Here is a 21,098-nt window from a genome sequence, read left to right as displayed (position 1 = left end):
AGTCTCTGGGGACACAAGATCTTTTGCATCTGTTCGTATTGCAGTTCTATGAGAGCAGCCTGTCAGTAAAGAAACTCTTCTGCTTAATTATGGTGGTGTATAGTGGGTGATGTTTGTTGTCCATAATAGACAGCAGCTATTATAAGTGTCCTCCTCTCTGCCACTGTCACCAGAGAGTCCATTTCCAAGTCACCCACAGATCCTGCTCGTCTGATCAGCTTGTTAATACACTCAGCGTCTCTCTTCTTCAAGCTGCCCCCCAGCTCACCACAGCATAGAAGAGAGTACTGGCACCCACCGACAGTTAGAACATCTGCAGGAGTTTCTTACACGTTACATTATATTATTTCATATAATTTTTCTTGTTTATTACATACGTTTACCTCAGGAATTAAATCATTACATGATTATGATTAAGAACACCCCAGATCAGGATGGCTTACACTAATTGAGACTTTTATTTTTGTTTTGTTAATTGCCCATAAAAACCCATCTAATCCTCAATGCTCAACACGGTTCAAGTCAGGCTGCATTTACTCCCCCAGTTTATTCTGTCTGGATTAGATTTTTTTGTTTCATGCTATATAAATAACAAAATTATGCAATGAGTTCAGTGTTTTAGTGAGGACTGTGATGTACACTCATATACATCAATTTTTATATATTTATAATTCTTACGATGTGACCCATGTGTGTAAGTTACAATTGGATTTCTGAAGCTGAAACGATGTTTTCCACGTCACTCTCTAATGTAATGCAGCCAATTGTCATCCTCGACTTGACAGGCAACAACAAAAAGTGATAGAAAACGTAGGGCTTTCTGGAGCTACAGGAAGAAGGAGTACAATGTGTCGCTTTGCAGAAATGCCTCTATGTAGTTAAAACCTAGTGGAATATAACAGAAATAAAAGAGTGGGTGAAGAAACAGCTGCTGGTTTGGATGAAAGGGGTTAATATTTAAAGTGTGCCACACACGTGCGAATGGGGGACATTTTACAGGATCAAACCGTGTTATTCGTCAGCCAGACCAGGGGTTGGCGCTCTCAACTGCTCCTTTCTCCTCTTTGTCTCTCTGCAGACCAGCCCGAAGACCACGCCTCCCAGTCCACTCACTGGTCCACCCACTGATGAAGTCACTTCCATTACCCAGAACCCATCCATCTGCCACATCAGTTCCTATTCCGGCCTTCCTTGACTCCACCTCTTCCTCTTACCCACTGTATTTATAGCCCAGGCTCATTCTGTTAGTTAGTTCGGTTTGCAGTGGGGGAGCGTGACACAAGGATATAAGGATAGGAGGAAGCCGTCACCATATTTTTGAAGAAATGGAACAAGAAACACATTAAGATGGTAAGATGAAGATGATGAGTATGATAAGAATTCAAAGAATGGTTCCATGACAGGAGGCAGACTGACAGCTATTGGAGATAGTGTAGTGGGACAAATAGGACGCCTGCATTGTAATGACAGAAGAGAAAACATTTGCTTTCTTATCCTTAACTCATTATAAAAATATACCCAGGCCACACTTGAATATACTGTATAACATACTAGCTGTCCCCTGTGGCACCGCCCGCGTAGTAGTGAAACAGGAGAAACTTTAAAAATCAATACAAAATAAAAAGAATGTAATAATTTGTATTGAGTTAGGTCCATAAATATTTGGACAGAGACAACTTTTTTCTAATTTTGGTTCTGTACATTACCACAATGAATTTTAAACGAAACAACTCCGATGCAGTTGAAGTGCAGACTTTCAGCTTTAATTCAGTGGGGTGAACAAAACGATTGCATAAAAATGTCAGGCAACTAAAGCATTTTCTTAACACAATCCCTTCATTTCAGGGGCTCCAAAGTAATTGGACAATTGACTCAAAGGCTATTTCATGGGCAGGTGTGGTCAAGTCCGTCGTTATGTCATTATCAATGAAGCAGATAAAAGACCTGGAGTTGATTTGAGGTGTGGTGCTTGCATGTGGAAGATTTTGCTGTGAACAGACAACATGCGGTCAAAGGAGCTCTCCATGCAGGTGAAAGAAGCCATCCTTAAGCTGCGAAAACAGAAAAAACCCATCTGAGAAATTGCTACAATATTACGAGTGGCAAAATCTACAGTTTGAGAAAGAAAGCAAGCACTGGTGAACTCAGCAACGCAAAAAGACCTGGACGTCCACGGAAGACAACAGTGGTGGATGATCGCAGAATCATTTCCATGGTGAAGAGAAACCCCTTCACAACAGTCAACTAAGTGAACAACATTCTCCATGGGGTAGGCGTATCGATATCCAAAATAAAGAGAAGACTGCATGAAAGTAAATACAGAGGGTGCACTGCAAGGTGCAAGCCACTCATAAGCCTCAAGAATAGAAAGGCGAGATTGGACTTTGCTAAAGAACATCTGAAAAAGCCAGCACAGTTCTGGAAAAACATTCTTTGGACAGATGAAACCAAGATCAACCTCTACCAGAATGATGGCAAGAAAAAAATATGGAGAAGGCGTGAAACAGCTCATTATCCAAAGCATAGCACATCATCTGTAAAACACGGTGGAGGCAGTGTGACGGCTTGGGCGTGCATGGCTGCCAGTGGCACTGGGACACTTGTGTTTATTAATGATGTGACAAAGGACAGAAGCAGCCGAATGAATTCTGAGGTGTTCAGAGACATACTGTCTGCTCAAATCCAGCTAAATGACGTCAAATTGATTCATGATACAGATGGACAATGACCCAAAACATACAGCCAAAGCAGCCCAGGAGTTTATTAAAGCAAAGAAGTGGAAAATTCTTGAATGGCCAAGTCAGTCACCTGATCTTAACCCAACTGAGCAGACATTTCACTTGTTGAAGACTAAACTTCAGACAGAAAGGCCCACAAACAAACAGCAACTGAAAGCCGCTGCAGTAAAGGCCTGGCAGAGCATTAAAAAGGAGGAAACCCAGCATCTAATGATGTCCAGGAGTTCAAGACTTCAGGCTGTCATTGCCAGCAAAGGGTTTTCAACCAAGGATTAGAAATGAACATTTGATTTCCAGTTATTTAATTTCTCCAATTACTTTTGAGCCCCTGAAATGAAGGGATTGTGTTAACAAAATGCTTTAGTTGCCTCCCATTTTTATGCAATCATTTTGTTCACCCCACTGAATTAAAGCTGAAAGTCTGCACTTCAACTGCATCGGAGTTGTTTCATTTCAAATTCATTGTGGTAATGTACAGAACCAAAATTAGAAAAAAGTTATCTCTGTTCAAATATTTATGGACCTAACTGTATATTGATAGCTTTCATATCCGAGGGCCTCTTGATATAAAAAGAGGACCATTCAAATTGTATAAATGAGGCCTGCAAAGGTACGTCGGTCACTCGCCCTCTCTGGCATTTTCCATCCTGAGGAGAGACCACTTCTCTGTCTTTCTGCTTTATCCATGCAGATGGCATGCTGGATCAATGGCCATGCTGGACCACGTCAGAATAGAGAGCAATCAACATAATAAGGCAGAGAGCCACCTGGTAGCTGGTTATATTATTTTGTAACACTCATTGTGCTTTATTTATTATTTTTGGTATATTATTTATAATACATGAAGATATTTGTAACTTTCTCTCCTGCCTGTTCTGGTTCTCTATCTAACTCCCTGGGGTTACAGATGTAAAAGAAAGGAGGACATATTGAACTATAATAGTCAATCCTGATAGTGTGGTCTGAGTATTGGATTTGGGACATTCTGTAATAATCTACTAAATGAAAAATGTAAAAGAGAAATAGGGTCTCCCTCGGACCCTACTGTGACAAAACAGCTGCTGATTTTAAATTTAAACAATATTGGTGTGTGAGTTGGCCCTATGATGGACTGGCACTCTACAATGTTATAAAAGGATTTACGAATGTCATGTCATGTCATATTATAACAAGTTGAAGTGATCTAAAAGCACAAGACCCCAAATCACAAGATGTTTAAACATAAAAAAGATGAAAGGTCCATACAGACTCATCCTGTACTCTTTACTTTATAAAACAGGTGGGTATTAAAGAGCCAGTATTCCAGGCTGTCAGCTGGGGTGTGGCACAGCCGCCAGAAGCATAAAGAAATTGGACTTTAAAACAAAAGTCAGAAATGTAGATTTGGAAATGCAGTGTAAGCAAACAGCAGTCTTGTACAGCAAAGTGGGTATCAAAATAACTGACAGGTCTTACCTTCTACACAGCAGCATGCACAAGAAAATAGGAAAGCAAACAGAAAAGAAAAAAAATACTAAGACAGTGAAAAGGGCAAAACAGAACAAGTTAATGCGAAATCAACATCAGCACATACTTTATTAAAGCGTATATACATTCTGTAGATCATCCCAGCTCTGTCTTTCTCTTATAATAATGGCACCTGTCCCACACTGCCTCTCAAACATTAGTCCAACTGTACCTTGATGTTCCTCCATGTCATTGTCTATCTGCTGCATTTCGTCATTTATCTGGCTTAGTCTTTCTTTAATTTCCGTCAGCCTGAAAGAAAGGAAACCAACTCATTTAAGGTTCATCAGCTGGTCACATAGTGAAGGCACAATGCATTGAGGGTTGTGCCTGTTAAAGGAAGACATAAAGAAGCAGAAATTGCTTTGCACTCCACCCTACAACGTATGAACTTCAGTGGCTGGCATGGAGGAATGTATCCTTTGGCAGGGATACAAAATGATTAGAAAATTCTGATGTGTCCAGCACATGACTTTTACTACATAAAGCTGTGATTTCAGCAGTACAACATTACAGACCAATTTTTGAGTCAGTCAGTCAGTCAGTCAGTCAGTCAGTCAGTCAGTCAGACAGACAGACAGACAGACAGACAGACAGACAGACAGACAGACAGATAGATAGATATGAAACGCACTATATAATGGATAGATAGAAAGAAAGAAATGCATTATATAATAGATAGATGGATACTTTGGCATAGCTGGCAGGATTAGATAAATAGTTGTATTTTATATTGTTATCTTTATTGTTATTAGTATTAGTAGTAGGTCTTCATACAAATCACTTGGTATATCATTGCCATTAAATACCACTGAAGGCCAAATCAGTAGGTTGCCAACAGGATCGCAGCAACTACTACTTGTTTCCAGGCACACCAATAGATATATAGATAAATAGATGGATAGATGGATAGATTGATGCTCAACAAAAATAGAATTATTATAACAAACAACAACCCCACCCAGACACATAGAAGACCTCCTAGCTTGGTTAATGTTAAAAGACCTGTTGCTGTCAAATAACAGGCCTGTAGGTGGGAATACAATGGATCAGATTGAGTGCAGATCTGCCCTGTTGTGCCACAGATGTACATTTAAAGGCATCATTTGAATAAAGCAGGTCCACTGACACATACTCCCTTACAGGGGCCTGACCTCACTGCCTAGTTGTTTCTTTAGATGATATTCTCCGACCACGCTCCTATCATTTCCTTTCATTCTCCCCTTCTTCCTCCGTTATACCACTAATAATTAATATTCAAACTATTGGCGGGTGCAGGTGCTCAATTATGCACCCTAGAGTGATAACAAGCCAATCGGCTATGCCACCACACACGTGCACACTGCCCCCTGAGCTTAAAGGTTTTTCTCAAACTTTGTACTACCACAGACCTCGCCTCATGAAAGCACTGTATTGGAACTTCAAATAAAGAAAAAGGGCAAAAAGAAGGCACAGTGGGTAGCTTTTCAACTGCACAGATCCAGCATTATGGGTTTGAAAATGATGCGCAATCACATTTCAATGTGTGGATTTACATGTTCTCCCCTATCTGTATAGATTTCATTTAATGCTTAGATTTTGTCTCCACATCCCTAGCGACTGGCAGGTTACGGTAACTGGTGATTCTAAATTGTTTGTGTGCGTGTGAGGGTGTGTGTGTGTGTGTGTGCATAAGTGGGAGCAGGCCTTGGGTTTTTGGATCTCTGAGGTAACCTCACTGCTCTCCAACCTGACATATTATCAAATGGCTACACCAAATTGGCCAGTTGAACACCAGATTAGCATTTATAGGTGTCCTTCTTCCTCAAGTAACAAATATTTATGCATTTACGGTATGCCGTGGCACGGTTATAGAGCAGCTAGGATGGTAATACTTGACCCTTGTGTTTAGAGAGGCACAATATAAATCAGCTTAAAAAACATTTAGAAAACTTACATTGATCAGAGGTAGTCTAAAAAAAAACCATGCTGGATGATCTAACTGTAGCTTGCACAATTAAATAAAACTATTCACATTCTTACTGGATTTTTCTTAAATGTTGTCTGCAAAAAAACCTTGTCATAGTGGTAGCCATGAGCTACACTGTCATCCATTGTGAAATAGCTACCAAAGTTAAAAGACTGGAATAAATTACTTTAATTTTAATTCAGAATACTTACTGCCGTTCCATGCTAGCTATTTCTTGATTGTCTTCTTTTACCTTTAAGTAAACAAAAAGGCAGAAATTACTATACAATATTATATATATATATATATATATATATATATATATATATATATATATACACACACAGGTAGTTCCCAGGTTACGGACACCCGACCTACGACATAAGAACGGGGCCGCAGCTGCGATGCATGCGCCTCAGTAACTGCCGCTCCGTCATCTTCGGCCCGGGGACGCTGCAAGAGGTGGTTGGACGGAGGCTGGAGGGGGTCGATTTCGCTGCTCGCACAGTGTAGTGTCCCTCAGGTGGCACTCAGCAGCAAACGGTTTCACTGCTCGCCCCCCGCTGCAAGTGGTAACTCTGTTGTAGCAGAACGGAGGCCATTGAGGGTGAACGGGGAGGCGGGGGGTAGCATTGTAGTGTGCCTCGGATGGCTGCGTGTTGAATGGGGGCGGTGGTGTTGCGTCTGCTGCAGGCAGCATACTGTAGTGGAGGTGACTGTGATGCGGGCTGGTGATGAACCGCCCCTCGCTGCCCCCATTCATTCTCAATAGCAAGCCTGCTTGTACTGTTACGCACATAGCAGGAAGTTGTCTCTTGTCAGTACAGGGTGGTCCTGATCTAATTCTGCAGATCCAGATCGTCTGGATGACTTTGATTTATGTGGGGACGATTCCAGTTTGGCGCAAAGATGATTCTTCGTGTCATCAGTTCGCACACTTCTCGATGGTCCGGGGTTTTTTGGGTGATTTTCTATGTAATAAACAGAATAAGGTACAGCGTAATGAAAATTGCATAATTAGATCTGGACCACTCTATACATCAGACGTGTTGACGACTGGTGCCTAATCTGCTGTGATAGCATGTACAGTGCTGTACAGAAGAGCTCATCTTAACCTTTTGTCTTCACCCTTCAACAATGTCTCTGAAACACAAATCTGATGGAAGTGCTGGTGCTACAGTAAAGAAGTGAAAAACCATCACCATTGAAAATAAAGTAGAAATAATAAAAAGGTCAGAAAAGCACTTGGTTACAGTCAGTCAACAATAACATTTATTAAAGTAATGTACCTGTTCTGACTTAAATACAAATTCAACTTAAGTACAAACCTACAGTCCCTATCTTGTACGTAACCTGGGGACTGCCTGTACTAGGGGGTTCGCCCCCTGCTCGCTTTGCTCGCCAACCCCCCCTGTCTGCACTACTCGCTAGCCACTTTGCGTCTCTGCCACGCGTGTTGGGAAGAGGGGGGCTGAATGTACCCCAAGGAGACGCAGTCGCTCCTCCAAAACCCTCTATTAAATGGTGACACAATGGGAAACAAATAGTTTTTTTTTTACCTCCTCTTTGCTTAATCAGCTGCTGGCTTGTTGTTGTTGCTGCTACCGTGCCGTGTGATCTGCATGTCATGCGGTGCTTCGAACATTAAAAACCCTGTACAGTAGCTGTCCTACTCTTTGTCTTTTATTTCCGGCCCCAGTGGTGGTTAAATCTCCAAGTCTCATCTTGTGGCACGCCAGTTCTTGATAATTTTTAGTTTATAATTTAAAAACGTTAAAAAAGGTTTTAATATAAGCCAGACTTAAAGCGTGACATAAAATTGTTGCACAGAATCTTTGCACTTTTAGGTTTAGAATTTTATATGTATAGAGTGTGTATATATATATATATATATATATATATATATATATATATATATATATATAGTGTGGAACTTGACCCAGACACAGACAGGCAGACACGTTTGTATTGCCCCACACACGTTTATTGAGGTACTCCATAATATAACAATTCACTCACCAACCCCAGTACCCCACAGTCCAGGCCAACACAATGCCTTCTCTTTCTCTTCTTCAGACCGCCTCCTTCTCTCCTCCAGAGACCTCGTCCTCTCTATGGTCCCGACTCAAGTCATCTACTGAAGGGAGGCGGCCCTTTTAAATTAGCACCCGAATGTGCTCCAGGTGCGTCCCCGGCAATCTCCCACCGACACGCCCCAGTGTGGCGGAAGTGCCAGCTGTATCCCGGGAAGCACTCCGGGTGTCCCTGTTCCTGAGTGCTGAGGTCCAGGGTCCTCCAGGTATTGGGTTCCCCCTGGCGGTGACCACGGGCCCCTACAGGGTCGAGCTTCCCAGCTCTGTACCCGTGGCCCCCAGGGCGGTCGCCCCCTCGAGGTCTGGAGGAGGCACAAGCCCTCCTCCGATCTTCTTGGGTGTCCCAGTACCACAATAGATATATTGTCATGCACGAGCGCTTTAACGGCAGTCAACAAACCCTACGGTGAGTAAACGATCGCATGATGAAGGGTTATGGCAGGGTACTAACGTCTCTCTCTCTCTTTTTCTCAGAAACAAAAATGAGAAATAAAACCCACGAACCGCAGTCCAGGAGCCAAAATTGCCGACTAGCAGCTTCCGTCCCTTCTTTGATGACGTCACAACCGAGCCGCGGACATGACGCCACTTTCTGCAGCCATCTTTGTTTTCTTTTTCTATAAATACCGCCCTGTTTATTGTTTGTTTGTCCAATGTTGGTTGAATCTTTTCTGTTTCAACATTTATTTTTGACTTGTCCGTTGGACATTATACGGGGAGATTCCCCACACCTTTTTTATGACTTGGAGTCGAATTTATTACATCACAATATATATATATATACATATACACACACATAGAGTAGATAAATTATATACAGTGGGGCAAAAAAGTATTTAGTCAGCCACCAATTGTGCAAGTTCTCCCACTTAAAAAGATGAGAGAGGCCTGTAATTTTCATCATAGGTATACCTCAACTATGAGAGACAAAATGAGAAAAAAAATCCAGAAAATCACATTGTCTGATTTTTAAAGAATTTATTTACAAATTATGGTGGAAAAATAAGTATTTGGTCACCTACAAACAAGCAAGATTTCTGGCTCTCCTAGACCTGTAACTTCTTCTGTATGAGGCTCCTCTGTACTCCACTCGTCACCTGTATTAATGGCACCTGTTTGAACTCGTTATCAATATAAAAGACACCTGTCCACAACCTCAAACAGTCACACTCCAAACTCCACTATGGCCAAGACCAAAGAGCTGTCAAAGGACACCAGAAACAAAATTGTAGACCTGCACCAGGCTGGGAAGACTGAATCTGCAATAGGTAAGCAGCTTGGTGTGAAGAAATCAACTGTGGGAGCAATTATTACAAAATGGAAGACATACAAGACCACTGATAATCTCTCTCGATCTGGGACTCCACGCAAGATCTCACCCCGTGGGGTCAAAATGATCACAAGAATGGTGAGCAAAAATCCCAGAACCACACGGGGGGACCTAGTGAATGACCTGCAGGGAGCTGGGACCAAAGTAACAAAGGCTACCATCAGTAACACACTATGCAGCCAGGGACTCAAATCCTGCAGTGCCAGACGTGTCCCCCTGCTTAGACCAGTACATGTGCAGGCCCGTCTGAAGTTTGCTAGAGAGCATTTGGATGATCCAGAAGAGGAATGAAACCAAAATAGAACTTCTTGGTAAAAACTCTACTCGTCGTGTTTGGAGGAGAAAGAATGCTGAATTACATCCAAAGAACACCATACCTCCTGTAAAGCATGGGGGTGGACACATCATGCTTTGGGGCTGTTTTTCTGCAAAGGGACCAGGATGACTGATCCGTGTAAAGGAAAGAATGAATGGGGCCATGTATCGTCAGATTTTGAGTGAAAACCTCCTTCCATCAGCAAGCGCATTGAAGATGAAACGTGGCTGGGTCTTTCAGCATGACAATGATCCCAAACACACCACCCGGGTAACGAAGGAGTGGCTTCGTAAGAAGCATTTCAAGGTCCTGGAGTGGCCTAGCCAGTCTCCAGATCTCAACCCCATAGAAAATCTTTGGAGGGAGTTGAAAGTCCGTGTTGCCCAGCGACAGCCCCAAAACATCACTGCTCTAGAGGAGATCTGCATGGAGGAATGGGCCAAAATACCAGCAACAGTGTGTGAAAACCTTGTGAAGACTTACAGAAAACGTTTGATCTCTGTCATTGCCAACAAAGGGTATATAACAAAGTATTGAGATGAACTTTTGCTATTGACCAAATACTTTTTTTCCACCATAATTTGCAAATAAATTCTTCAAAAATCAGACAATGTGATTTTCTGGATTTTTTTTTCTCATTTTGTCTCTCATAGTTGAGGTATACCTATGATGAAAATTACAGGCCTCTCTCATCTTTTTAAGTGGGAGAACTTGCACAATTGGTGGCTGACTAAATACTTTTTTGCCCCACTGTATTATATATATATATATATATATATATATATATATATATATATATATATATATATATATATATATATATATATATATATATATACTGTTATATTTAATACAATACAATGTATATAATATATTGTCTACATTGTTATACAATATTATTCAAACAGGATTCTGCTTTTGAAATGAAGATCCATCTCTACCTCCATTCGTTGGTCAATTGTTTGAAGGCACTTGGAAGTTCCTGCATCAATGTAATTTTCATTTATTTATTTAACAATGTTTTAATAAAACTCATGTGTTTTGGATCTCTGAATAACTTACACATGGATTATGGAATACCAGTAACTTGAGAGTTTTTCTGAGACTTTCTAATATTGTTTGCTGATGTTCAATATTACCTTTCACTAGAACCCACTTTGAAGCCCACTGTATAATCTACTTTGAGACCTCCATTCACCATGAAAATATATGGAAAGTAGCAGACAAAAAAATACATATAGTCACAAACACGGGTATGGGGGATACTCAGAGTGTGTGCACAGATTGTAATACCATTTCAGGGCACATCTTCTCCTTTTTTATCTGCAGACTGGAGGCTCCAAAACTTGACAGTAGATGAAGACCCGCCTTCTTCCGCTAGAAACCCCTCCCCTTCTGAGAAAGAACCCATATAATGGTCAACACTGCTTCTAGCTGACTTGCTATAGACTCCTGTCTGGAAAGATGTTCCTCAGTGTTCTGCTTTGCAATCGCAGTGCACATTTTTCTCATAATATACAGGAATAACTTGCTGGTGCCCCAACTCTTCTTCGGTGTGTTCCCTTATCATTTTACAATATATATATCATTGTTGAGGGGAAAATTCCTTTAAAAATAGAATTATATTGGATATTATTTGAGGTGGCTTTATATTCACACCTATTACTCAGGAGTACTGCAGTTCAATACCAATTTAAATAAAAGATGTGCTTACATTTATCTTACACATTTTGGGAAATAAGACAAATGTAATTACAAATTGCTTGTTGGAGATATGAAAGTAAAATATTTTTGTAGCCCACTTATCCCATCTATTTGATCTATAAGCAAACTGGTGAGGGTCGAAGGTGGGAAGGAGGCTGGCTTTAATGTGATGAACTAGAAGGGATTCAAAACGTTTCATGACCATTGACGTTAATGCAATCGGTCTGTAGTCATTAAAGTTATTGATGACCGCCTTTTCAGGGACAGGGTTCATCGTAGCCGACTTAAGAAACCCATTTAGTTAAAAAAAAGAAATTTGGCATAATTGTATATCTAGGTCAGTAGGTATCCAATAAGAAATAACATTTTGATATATCAATATTTAGGGGTAAACCCCCTCCCTCCAATAAAAAAACTAAATACCCGAAAATCTCAAAAATGCCATGACTGATTTGACTGAAACCTGGTGACGTTACAGAAAAAAGAAAATTAGCCAACCTGTGTTTTTTAATTTGTTGATATTTATTAACACAATGCTAATATACATGCTCTGCGTTGCACTTAAAGGTGGCTTTGTGCAAAGAAAGGACGCCGCAGACATGACTGACAGCACTACTAACAGGTTGGATGGACAAGTAAAGAAGAAGCGGTGTCCTGGATAGGAAAAAAGAGACAAGAGCACATTTTCTAAGTACAGTGAGGTGTGAAATGGAAAGAGAAAGTTCAGCAAAGCTCAAGGAAAACCAATGTCACATGATGTGACTTTTTGTCATGGGGTAGGTCACATTTGCTGATCTCATCACTGCACCATGTCAAATTACGCGATTGAAATTCATAGCTCATGTTGCGTTTACCTACTGAGAGACGATTTCCCACCACAGTGTTGCTCACCCCCTTTTCCGACAACCAATTGCGTGCTGCCTGATGGAGCTGGCGATGTATGAAGGGTTGACAGCTGTAGCGAGTTCAGCAGCAATCTCTATCCTCTATTTATTTTTTTCCATTCTGCTTTACTACATAAGGAATAAGACATTAGACAGAGAAGCCTTTCTTCTGTTTGTGCCGTTCAAAACACGCATGTTCCTTATTCCTCGTCGCTACATTCTATACTTTGTGCTTCCGTCTGAATGCTCCTTGGTTCTCAACTCTCGCAGTAAAGAGCCCACCATGCGAAGAGAAAATCAATCCTGTTTGATTTTACCTTAGTCAGTCGCAGACTAGTTGGTATCAGTATGTGGGTATGTGATTAAACAATCGGCTTCACAGGAGCGTGCCGCTGATTACCTCTGACTGGCTAAGATTATATAAATGAAGACTATGACTAAAATCTAATCTAATGTGAATTCTAATCTAATCAAATCTAATCTAATGTGACACAGCCTGAAGATGCGAAGTTCAATGGTTAGCAAGCACGTTACAAACCTAGAGATGGTGATGATGCAGACCTATAAATACCTAGGAGTGCAGCTGGATGATAAATTAGACTGGACTGCCAATACTGATGCTCTGTGTAAGAAAGGACAGAGCCGGCTATACTTCCTTAGAAGGTTGGCGTCCTTCAACATCTGCAATAAGGTGCTGCAGATTTCTATCAGACGGTTGTGGCGAGCGCCCTCTTCTACGTGGTGGTGTGCTGGGGAGGCAGCATTAAGAAGAAAGACGCCTCACGCCTGGACAAACTGGTGAGGAAGGCAGGCTCTATTGTTGGCATGGAGCTGGACAGTTTGACATCTGTGGCAGAGTGACAGGCGCTAAGCAGGCTCCTATCAATTATGGAAAATCCACTGCATCCACTAAACGGTGTCATCTCTAGACAGAGGAGCAGCTTCAGTGACAGACTGCTGTCACTGTCCTGCTTCACTGACAGACTGAGAAAATCGTTCCTCCCCCAAACTATGCGATTCTTCAGTTCCACCCGGGGAGGTAAACGTTAACATTATATAAAGTTATTGTCTGTTTTTTTACCTGCATTATTATCAGTCTTTAATTTAATATTGTTCTTTTGTATCAGTAAGGTGCTGCTGGAGTATGTGAATTTCCCCTTGGGATTAATAAAGTATCTATCTATCTATCTATCTATCTATCTATCTATCTATCTATCTATCTATCTATCTATCTATCTATCTATCTATCTATCTATCTATCTATCTATCTATCTATCTATCTATCTATCTATCTATCTATCTATCTATCTATCATATAGTGCCTTTCATGTCTATCTATCTATCTAGAGTGCCGGTGCCAGGCACTGCAGCTGTGAACGTTGGTATTGCTAAAGTCAGAAGTGGCATCTTCGGATCCAATGAGGTCAGTTTAAACTCCATAGATCCCCCACAAGCTACTCCACTGTAATATACATTCGCACCTACAGACTTTAAAAGGGGATTCTGAAATCAGTTACATTTAAATGCACGTCTGCTTAATTTGAATGGGGACGTATTTCCAACATGTACTTTTTCATATGTACTGTATCAATGACTAGCCGTCCCCCACGGTGACACGGGACAAACTTTAAAAATCAGACTGACTCCCCACTCCTGACGTCATGCTTCCCCCTCCCCTCGGCCTGCAGCCTCTGTCTCGGATCAGCGCGAATATATTGCTCCTGCAAGTGAACTATGATTCTTAGCATGATATGAGACGTCGCAAAATCAACTGGAATGTTCAAGCAAATTCTAGAAACAAACCCGATCTAAATCCATTAATTAGCTCTCTCGTTCGCTAGCTAAGAGGAGGTTAGGTGCGCCCCAAGGCTGGCGCGCGAGTGAGGAGGGCCCCTCCTCTCAGCCCGCTGCGTTTCTCTCGAATTCACGCAAATAAATCGCTGCCATAAGCGAACTATGATACTTAGCGCAATGAGAGAAGTCACAAAATCAACCAGACGGTTCTAGCAAATAAAAAAAAAAACCCAATTTAAATCCATTAAGTAGTCCTCTTGTGAAAAGTGGGCAGACATACAGACTGATACTGGATTTTATATATAGAGAGATACGTGGATTCTCCAGTCAGAATCACTTTCAAAGCTGTTCCACGCAGTCACTCACCTTGACCTATTGATTATGAGCTCAGCCTCCTACATGATATCACAATGTAGGAGCTCAAGGGATGTCATACTCTGTAATTTGTTAGCAAAACCGCATCCATGGGACTGTGCGCAGTTACGGTCCCCGCACTAGAAAAAAACATAGCAGCTCTAGAAGTTGTACTGAGAATTGTAGCTCTAATTCAGGTGTTCAATAATCCCAACAACATTAATAAAATAACAATAACTTGAGTACTCAGTGTGGTAGGTTCTGTGATGCTTACAATTCTTTAGTCTTAATTTTGGATTCATTTTGTCAATATTAAATTTGTACTGTATATTTTTATCATAGTGCCAAAGTTGATGCTTGTTGGTTAGACATAAAAAAGACTTTCACTGGACTCTGTACAACACTACTACAAAACGTGTGAGAGAAAAATCAAATAGTTCATTTTGACTCACCTGCTTCAGAAGACGCTCCCGCTCCTCCTGCGGGGAACCTAAACTTTTGTCCTCAGCAATCATCTGGTCTCGTCGCTGCTCGAGTTCATGGATCTTTTCGTACAACACAACTGCTTCCTGTTTCACGTGAGAGTGTAAAATCTCCTGAAAAGGACAACATTAATAAACATCAAGGGGATTAGATAGTAAAATATCTTATCAACGTGGTGTCACGCACGCGCGATTAGGGAGCCACGGAACGACCCAAAATATGATGCGACATCATATGTCAGACGGGAATGGCAGGGTACTAACCTCTCTCTCTTTGTTTCTACAGAAAGAAAGATGCACCGCCGCCATGAAAGCAACTGAGCACACCAAGACAAAACGCCACTTCCACCTTCCCTCTATATCACCCCGATGACATCAGCAATCCCAACATCCACCACGGTTCCTTCCCAGCAGGCCATTCATCCATTTCCGGTCCCCACAGATAAATGTTCCCCCATCCGCCAAGATGGCGGGCCGTATTATGAATGCCAGTGTTTCAACTGTTTGTACTAAAAATTCAATATTTCTACAGTATACGGGGCTGGAAACCCCAAACCTTTATGAGCATTTGTCTTTTCTTTTACAGTGGACAACACAAAAGGCTTCGTCCATAATTATTAAGAAAAAATATTCTTGTTGTTAAGGAATATCACAGTGCATTGCTGTGGACTCACCACAAAGCATCTCATTCTGCAGATCTGCACCGTACTGAATTTCCAGTGGTCAGTCGCAGACCCACAATGTCTGGTTCAGAAACACTGTCTTTACAGCTAATATACTGTATATGAGAACTCCTAGTCTTGGAAAAACTAGACATTTTACTTCAAATTTAAGAGAATTTAGGGTCCTCGAGTTTAGCCTTTGTTTATGACTCTGAGTTAGATTTTTGTTTTGGATTTGGTAATTTGATTGCTGATTCCTTAATACTACGTTTTGCTCGTTGACTGTTCTCACGTTTTTTCTTGTAAGACTCACATACAGCATGAGCCATCTCAGTTCGCAGATTTGCATGGTGGTAACTGTTTGTGTCCAACTGCAAACCTGTGTGGATTACAATGGCTCTCAAAACCTCATATTGGGCTAAAGGAAGCTCCTCAGCTTTGAGCAGAGAAAATTGTGTTTCTGAACTCCGCGATTGCAGCACTTCCTGGTGTTATCAGCTGAGCTCTTTCTCTCACTCAGCCCCCACCTTACTGCACAGTGCCTCTGCCTACAGAACCCACCCCTCCACAGTGCAAATCCTGCCGACTATGCCAAGTGTTTTATCTTGGACTCGCACACTCCACCAGACATCTCAGTGTGCAGCCTTGTCACAAGACAGCAATCAAGATCATTACTGGCAATAAGAAGTTCCCCAGAGTCTCAAAGTGGTGAGGCCCTTAAAATAAAGGGATGCACGTCAAAACAGAATTTTGCTATAACCACAATAAAACTAAGTCAAGAACCATAAACTAAGGAAACAAATAAATTCATCCATCCATTATCCAACCCACTATATCCTAACTACAGGGTAACGGGGGTCTGCTGGAGCCAATCCCAGCCAACACAGGGTGCAAGGCAGGAAACAAACCCTGGGCAGGGCGCCAGCCCACCGCAGGGCACACACACACACACACCAAGCACACACTAGGGACAATTTAGAATTGCCAATGCACCTAACCTGCATGTCTTTGGATTGTGGGAGGAAAGCGGAGTACCCGGAGGAAACCCATGCAGACACTGTGAGAACATGCAAACTCCACGCAGGGAGGACCCGGGAAGCGAACCTGGGTCTCCTAACTGCGAGGCAGCAGCTCTACCCACTGTGCCACCGTGCTGCCCCCAAGTTAATTCAGCACAATTTAAAACCTTATAATATCAAAAAAAATGAAAAATAACATATATACTTGTGTATAAGTCGGGTCTTGAAATCCGAAAGATCGATCATAAAATCAGACCCCGACTTATATGCCTGACCCCGATTAGTACTGCAAACGTTGCTTCAGAATAGTTCAGAGTATTACTGTGTGGTCACTTAGGCACAATACATAGGAAAAAAAAAGTGTGCTCCGTGGTGACTCTCTCAGGTGGGCGTTAGCATATCATAATCTCTTGGACCAATTCCACATTCGACTTATACGACCAACATTATAAAATACCGTAAATTATGCGGTAAAATGAAGCCACGGCTTATCCGCCTGAGTACTTATCCGCGAGTATATACGGTAAATATACGTGAATTAAAATAAAAACCTATAAAATCTTAAAAGGCTCCTTTTGGCCATGGTGAATTTGCCACTCATTGCCGTTAATCTTGTTGCTGCACCATCTCAGATTAAATGACTGAAAATCGTAGCCCATGTCACATTTTCTGACCGAGAGCCATCTCAGTTTGCAGATTTGCACTGTGGTAACAGTCAATAGCCAGCTGCAAACCTGTAACGGCTCTCAAAAGTAACTTCTTACTTGTCCATGCTAAAGGACGCTCCTCAGATTATGTTTCTGAACAATGTGAGTGGAACACTTCCTGGTGTTGTTTCTTTCTCAGTCCCCACTTTTCTGCACAGTGCCTCTGTCTATAAACCCCACCCCTCCACAGTGCAAATCCTGCTGACTACGCCAATTGTTTTTATCTTGGACTCATGCACACCATGAGACATCTTAATACGCAGCATTGTCACAAGATAGCAATCAGGATCGTTGCTGGATCAAAGTGGTGAAAAAAAGGGATGCATGTTAAAACAGAATTTTGCTAAACCACAATATAACTAAACCAAGATAAACCAAGTAAAGAAATTAATTCGGCACAATTCAAAACCTTACAATATCAAGAAAATTGAAAAAGAAATATAAAGCTAGATGTGAATTAAAATGAAAACCTACAAAATCTTAAAAGGCTCCTTGGCTTCCCAGCTCATTACCAGGTACAAGTCAGGGGCAGAATGAGGAGCAAAAGCTACTTTTGTAGTCTGTTACTAGTTAAGTCAGATGGCGTTTTATTTTTTCACTATTGTAACTTAGATGAAAATCAGGCCAAATTTTTAGATACATTTATAAATAAACGCAGTTATTACTAAAGGGTTTACATACTTTTCTTGCCACTGCATATTCTAGACTTGGAACTCCTTTGATACACAATATGCACCAATAAGCTATGAAGCAAAATGTGTGCATTACACAAGCATTGCTTTTCTTCAAACACAGAACAGTGACAAAATTAAATTTATGGTCAAGGTTTGTTATCCTAACATTCTGAAGGGAATTCACATGAAATTTTGTGGTAGGAAGCTGAATTGGTGGAAAACTGGATATTGTAGTAAATCTGATTTAGGCAATTAGCCCATGTTATACTTGCTGCTGCTGCCTTTTGTTGTTTCCTTGTTCCTTGCTTCGCTAACCTTTTCATGGATGCTTAAAAAAAAAGCCCAGACGTGGACAAATCTGTTGGTCTCCGTACAGCTCACTGAAATAGTGTAGATATCATGCCTTTGAAATGTCATCGAGTAATAGGAAGTGTCACAAGAGATCAATTGTTGTTTATTCTACAAAGATCTTCTAAAATAGCCTGGACACATTTGTTAGGAAATCTAGAAAAGATTCAAAATATGGTGGAACCTCGGTTTGCGAGAATAATTCGTTCTGGAAACATGTTTGTAGTCCAAAGCACTTGTATATCAAAGTGAATTTTCCCATAAGAAATAATGGAAACTCAGATAATTTGTTCCACAACCCAAAACTATTCATATAAAAATGATTAATACAAAATATAAAGTAAAAATACATAAAACAAATTAACCTGCACTTTACCTTTGAAAAGAATCATGGCTGGTGTGAGTGAGTTTCTAAACTCTTGTGGGATTGCACCCAACGGGACGACACGCGGAAGAGCGTCCCAAAGCAATCGCAGTCTCCCAGTGCTGTAGCAGTTCGCCATAAAAAAAACGAATCCGAAAAGATTGAGGACATGCTATAAGCGCCTACCGTCAATGGGTGATACAAGGAACAAAGAACATTATAAATGCGCAGGGCCCCGCCTGACTGCTGTGTCTGTGTATAGGAGAGCGGCAGATCCCGCTACAATAAATAACCGCGCTGTTGCTGTTTCAAGCTGAATAAAGCTGGTGTTGCTAAAGTACTGAGACTCAGCTTCGTGTTTTAGGGTACAAGACGGGGACTCACACATCACAGCACACACGTGCGTGCGAGCACACGCACACACACACAGGCACACACACACACACACACATGTGAGCGAGCGAGCACACACACATGCACACACACACACACACAGTCACAATGCTAATGCTGCAGTAAACAGTATACGCTCGTACGGATGTTGACTATATGAGTGAGGCACGCCGACTCAGACGGAAAATAGGAGATGATTGGCCACAATCCTGCAGCGAGAGAGAGAGAGAGAGAGAGAGAGAGAAGAACCATCAGCTCAGTTGTGATCACATGACACTCAGCAGACAAAGCGTATACATACTACTCGTACTGCAAGACCTCGCTCGTTTATCAAGTCAAAATTTATTAAACATTTCTGCTCGTCTTGCAAAACACTCGTAAACTAAGTTACTCACAAACCGAGGTTTCACCGTAATGGAATTTGAGGGATTTTTCAAACTAGCCATTTCTTGAATGCATAGCACCCATGTCTCCAATCTGTTATTCAGTCGATTTAAAAGGAGAAAAGTCGTCACCCTGTTGTCTGGTGTCATCGTGTATCCCATACTGAGCATAGACCAGAGAAAGCAAAGGAGAGAGTTGACTGAGATCAGAAAGAAAATGACAGGCCAGTTTGAAAAGGCAAAGGCTAGAAGACCACCATCTCCAAGCAGCTTGATGTCCCTGTGACAACATTGGCAAATATTATGAAGGTTGAAGGTCCATGGGACATCAGACAACCTCTGCAAGAGGAAAATCAACCCCAGAATGGGCAGAAGGATAGAAAGAATGGTAGAAAAAAAGCCCGGGACAACCTCCAAAGAGATACAAGCTGAACTCCAAGGTCGAGGTCCATCAGTGTTTGATTGCACCATTTGTTGCTTTTTGAGTCACGGTGGACTAAATGGAAGAAGACCATGAAGAACTTCACTGTAAATAAGCCAGACTTGAATTTGTTAAAATGCCAACAGAAAAGCCCCAATGCTTCTAGGAGAACGTCCTTTGGACAGATGAAACCAAACTGGAGCTTTTTGGCAAGTCACATCAACTCAATGTCCACAGATGAGAAAATGAAGCTTTCAAAGAAATGGACACCAGACCTACCGTGAAACATGAAGGAGGCTCGCTTATGTTTGGGGAATGCTTTGCTGTGTCTTACGTCTGTGCAGGGGACAATGAAATCTCAAAACTATTGAGACACTCTGGAGCAAAACATCCTGCCCAGGGTCAGAAAGCTCCATCTCAGTCGCAGGCCGTTGATCCTCCAACAGGATGATGAGCCAAAACAAACAGCTAACGCCACCCAAGAATGGCTAAGAACAAAACATTGGACTACCCTGAAGTGGGCTCCTATAAGCCCTGATCTGAATGCTATAACAATAAATAATAATAAAAGCAATTGATTATATTTAGCACTTTTCTCAATACTCAAAGCACTTTTCATAGTAAGTGGGGAGCTACTTCAAACGCCACCAATGTAGAGCATCCACCTGGATGATGTGATGGCAGCCATTTTTGAGCCAGTACGCTCATCGCACATTAACTGTTAGGTGGTGAAGTTTTGAGAAAGATAACCAATTAGAGACAGGGCTTGATTATGGGGGCCAGAATGACTAAGGCACGGAGGGCAATTTAGCCTGGACATCGAGATACACCTTACTCTTTATGAAGGATGCCCAGGGATCTTTTATGACCACAGAGAGTCAAGATCTCAATTTTATGCCTCATCTGAAAGAGGTTGCCATTTTTACAGAACAGTCTTCCTGTTACTGCACTGGGGCATTGGGATCCACATTCAGAACA

General features: G+C 41.5%; 1 protein-coding gene across 1 annotated transcript in view; it reads right to left on the bottom strand.

The window, feature by feature from the left end:
- ift74 (intraflagellar transport 74) overlaps positions 1 to 21,098 on the bottom strand; it is a 154,900-nt gene that overhangs the window by 51,319 nt on the left and 82,483 nt on the right. The window contains exons 11-13 of the mRNA XM_028805050.2: positions 15,120 to 15,263; positions 6,405 to 6,445; positions 4,417 to 4,496 (exon numbers count right to left, since the gene is read on the bottom strand). Of these exons, the coding sequence (XP_028660883.1) occupies positions 4,417 to 4,496; positions 6,405 to 6,445; positions 15,120 to 15,263 (265 nt within the window). The remainder of the gene's footprint in view (positions 1 to 4,416; positions 4,497 to 6,404; positions 6,446 to 15,119; positions 15,264 to 21,098) is intronic.

The sequence above is a fragment of the Erpetoichthys calabaricus genome, chromosome 7 (assembly GCF_900747795.2).
Source record: "Erpetoichthys calabaricus chromosome 7, fErpCal1.3, whole genome shotgun sequence".
NCBI lineage: Eukaryota > Metazoa > Chordata > Cladistia > Polypteriformes > Polypteridae > Erpetoichthys > Erpetoichthys calabaricus.
Note: the sequence above shows the minus strand (reverse complement) of the source record. Positions and strands in the feature narration are given on the sequence as shown.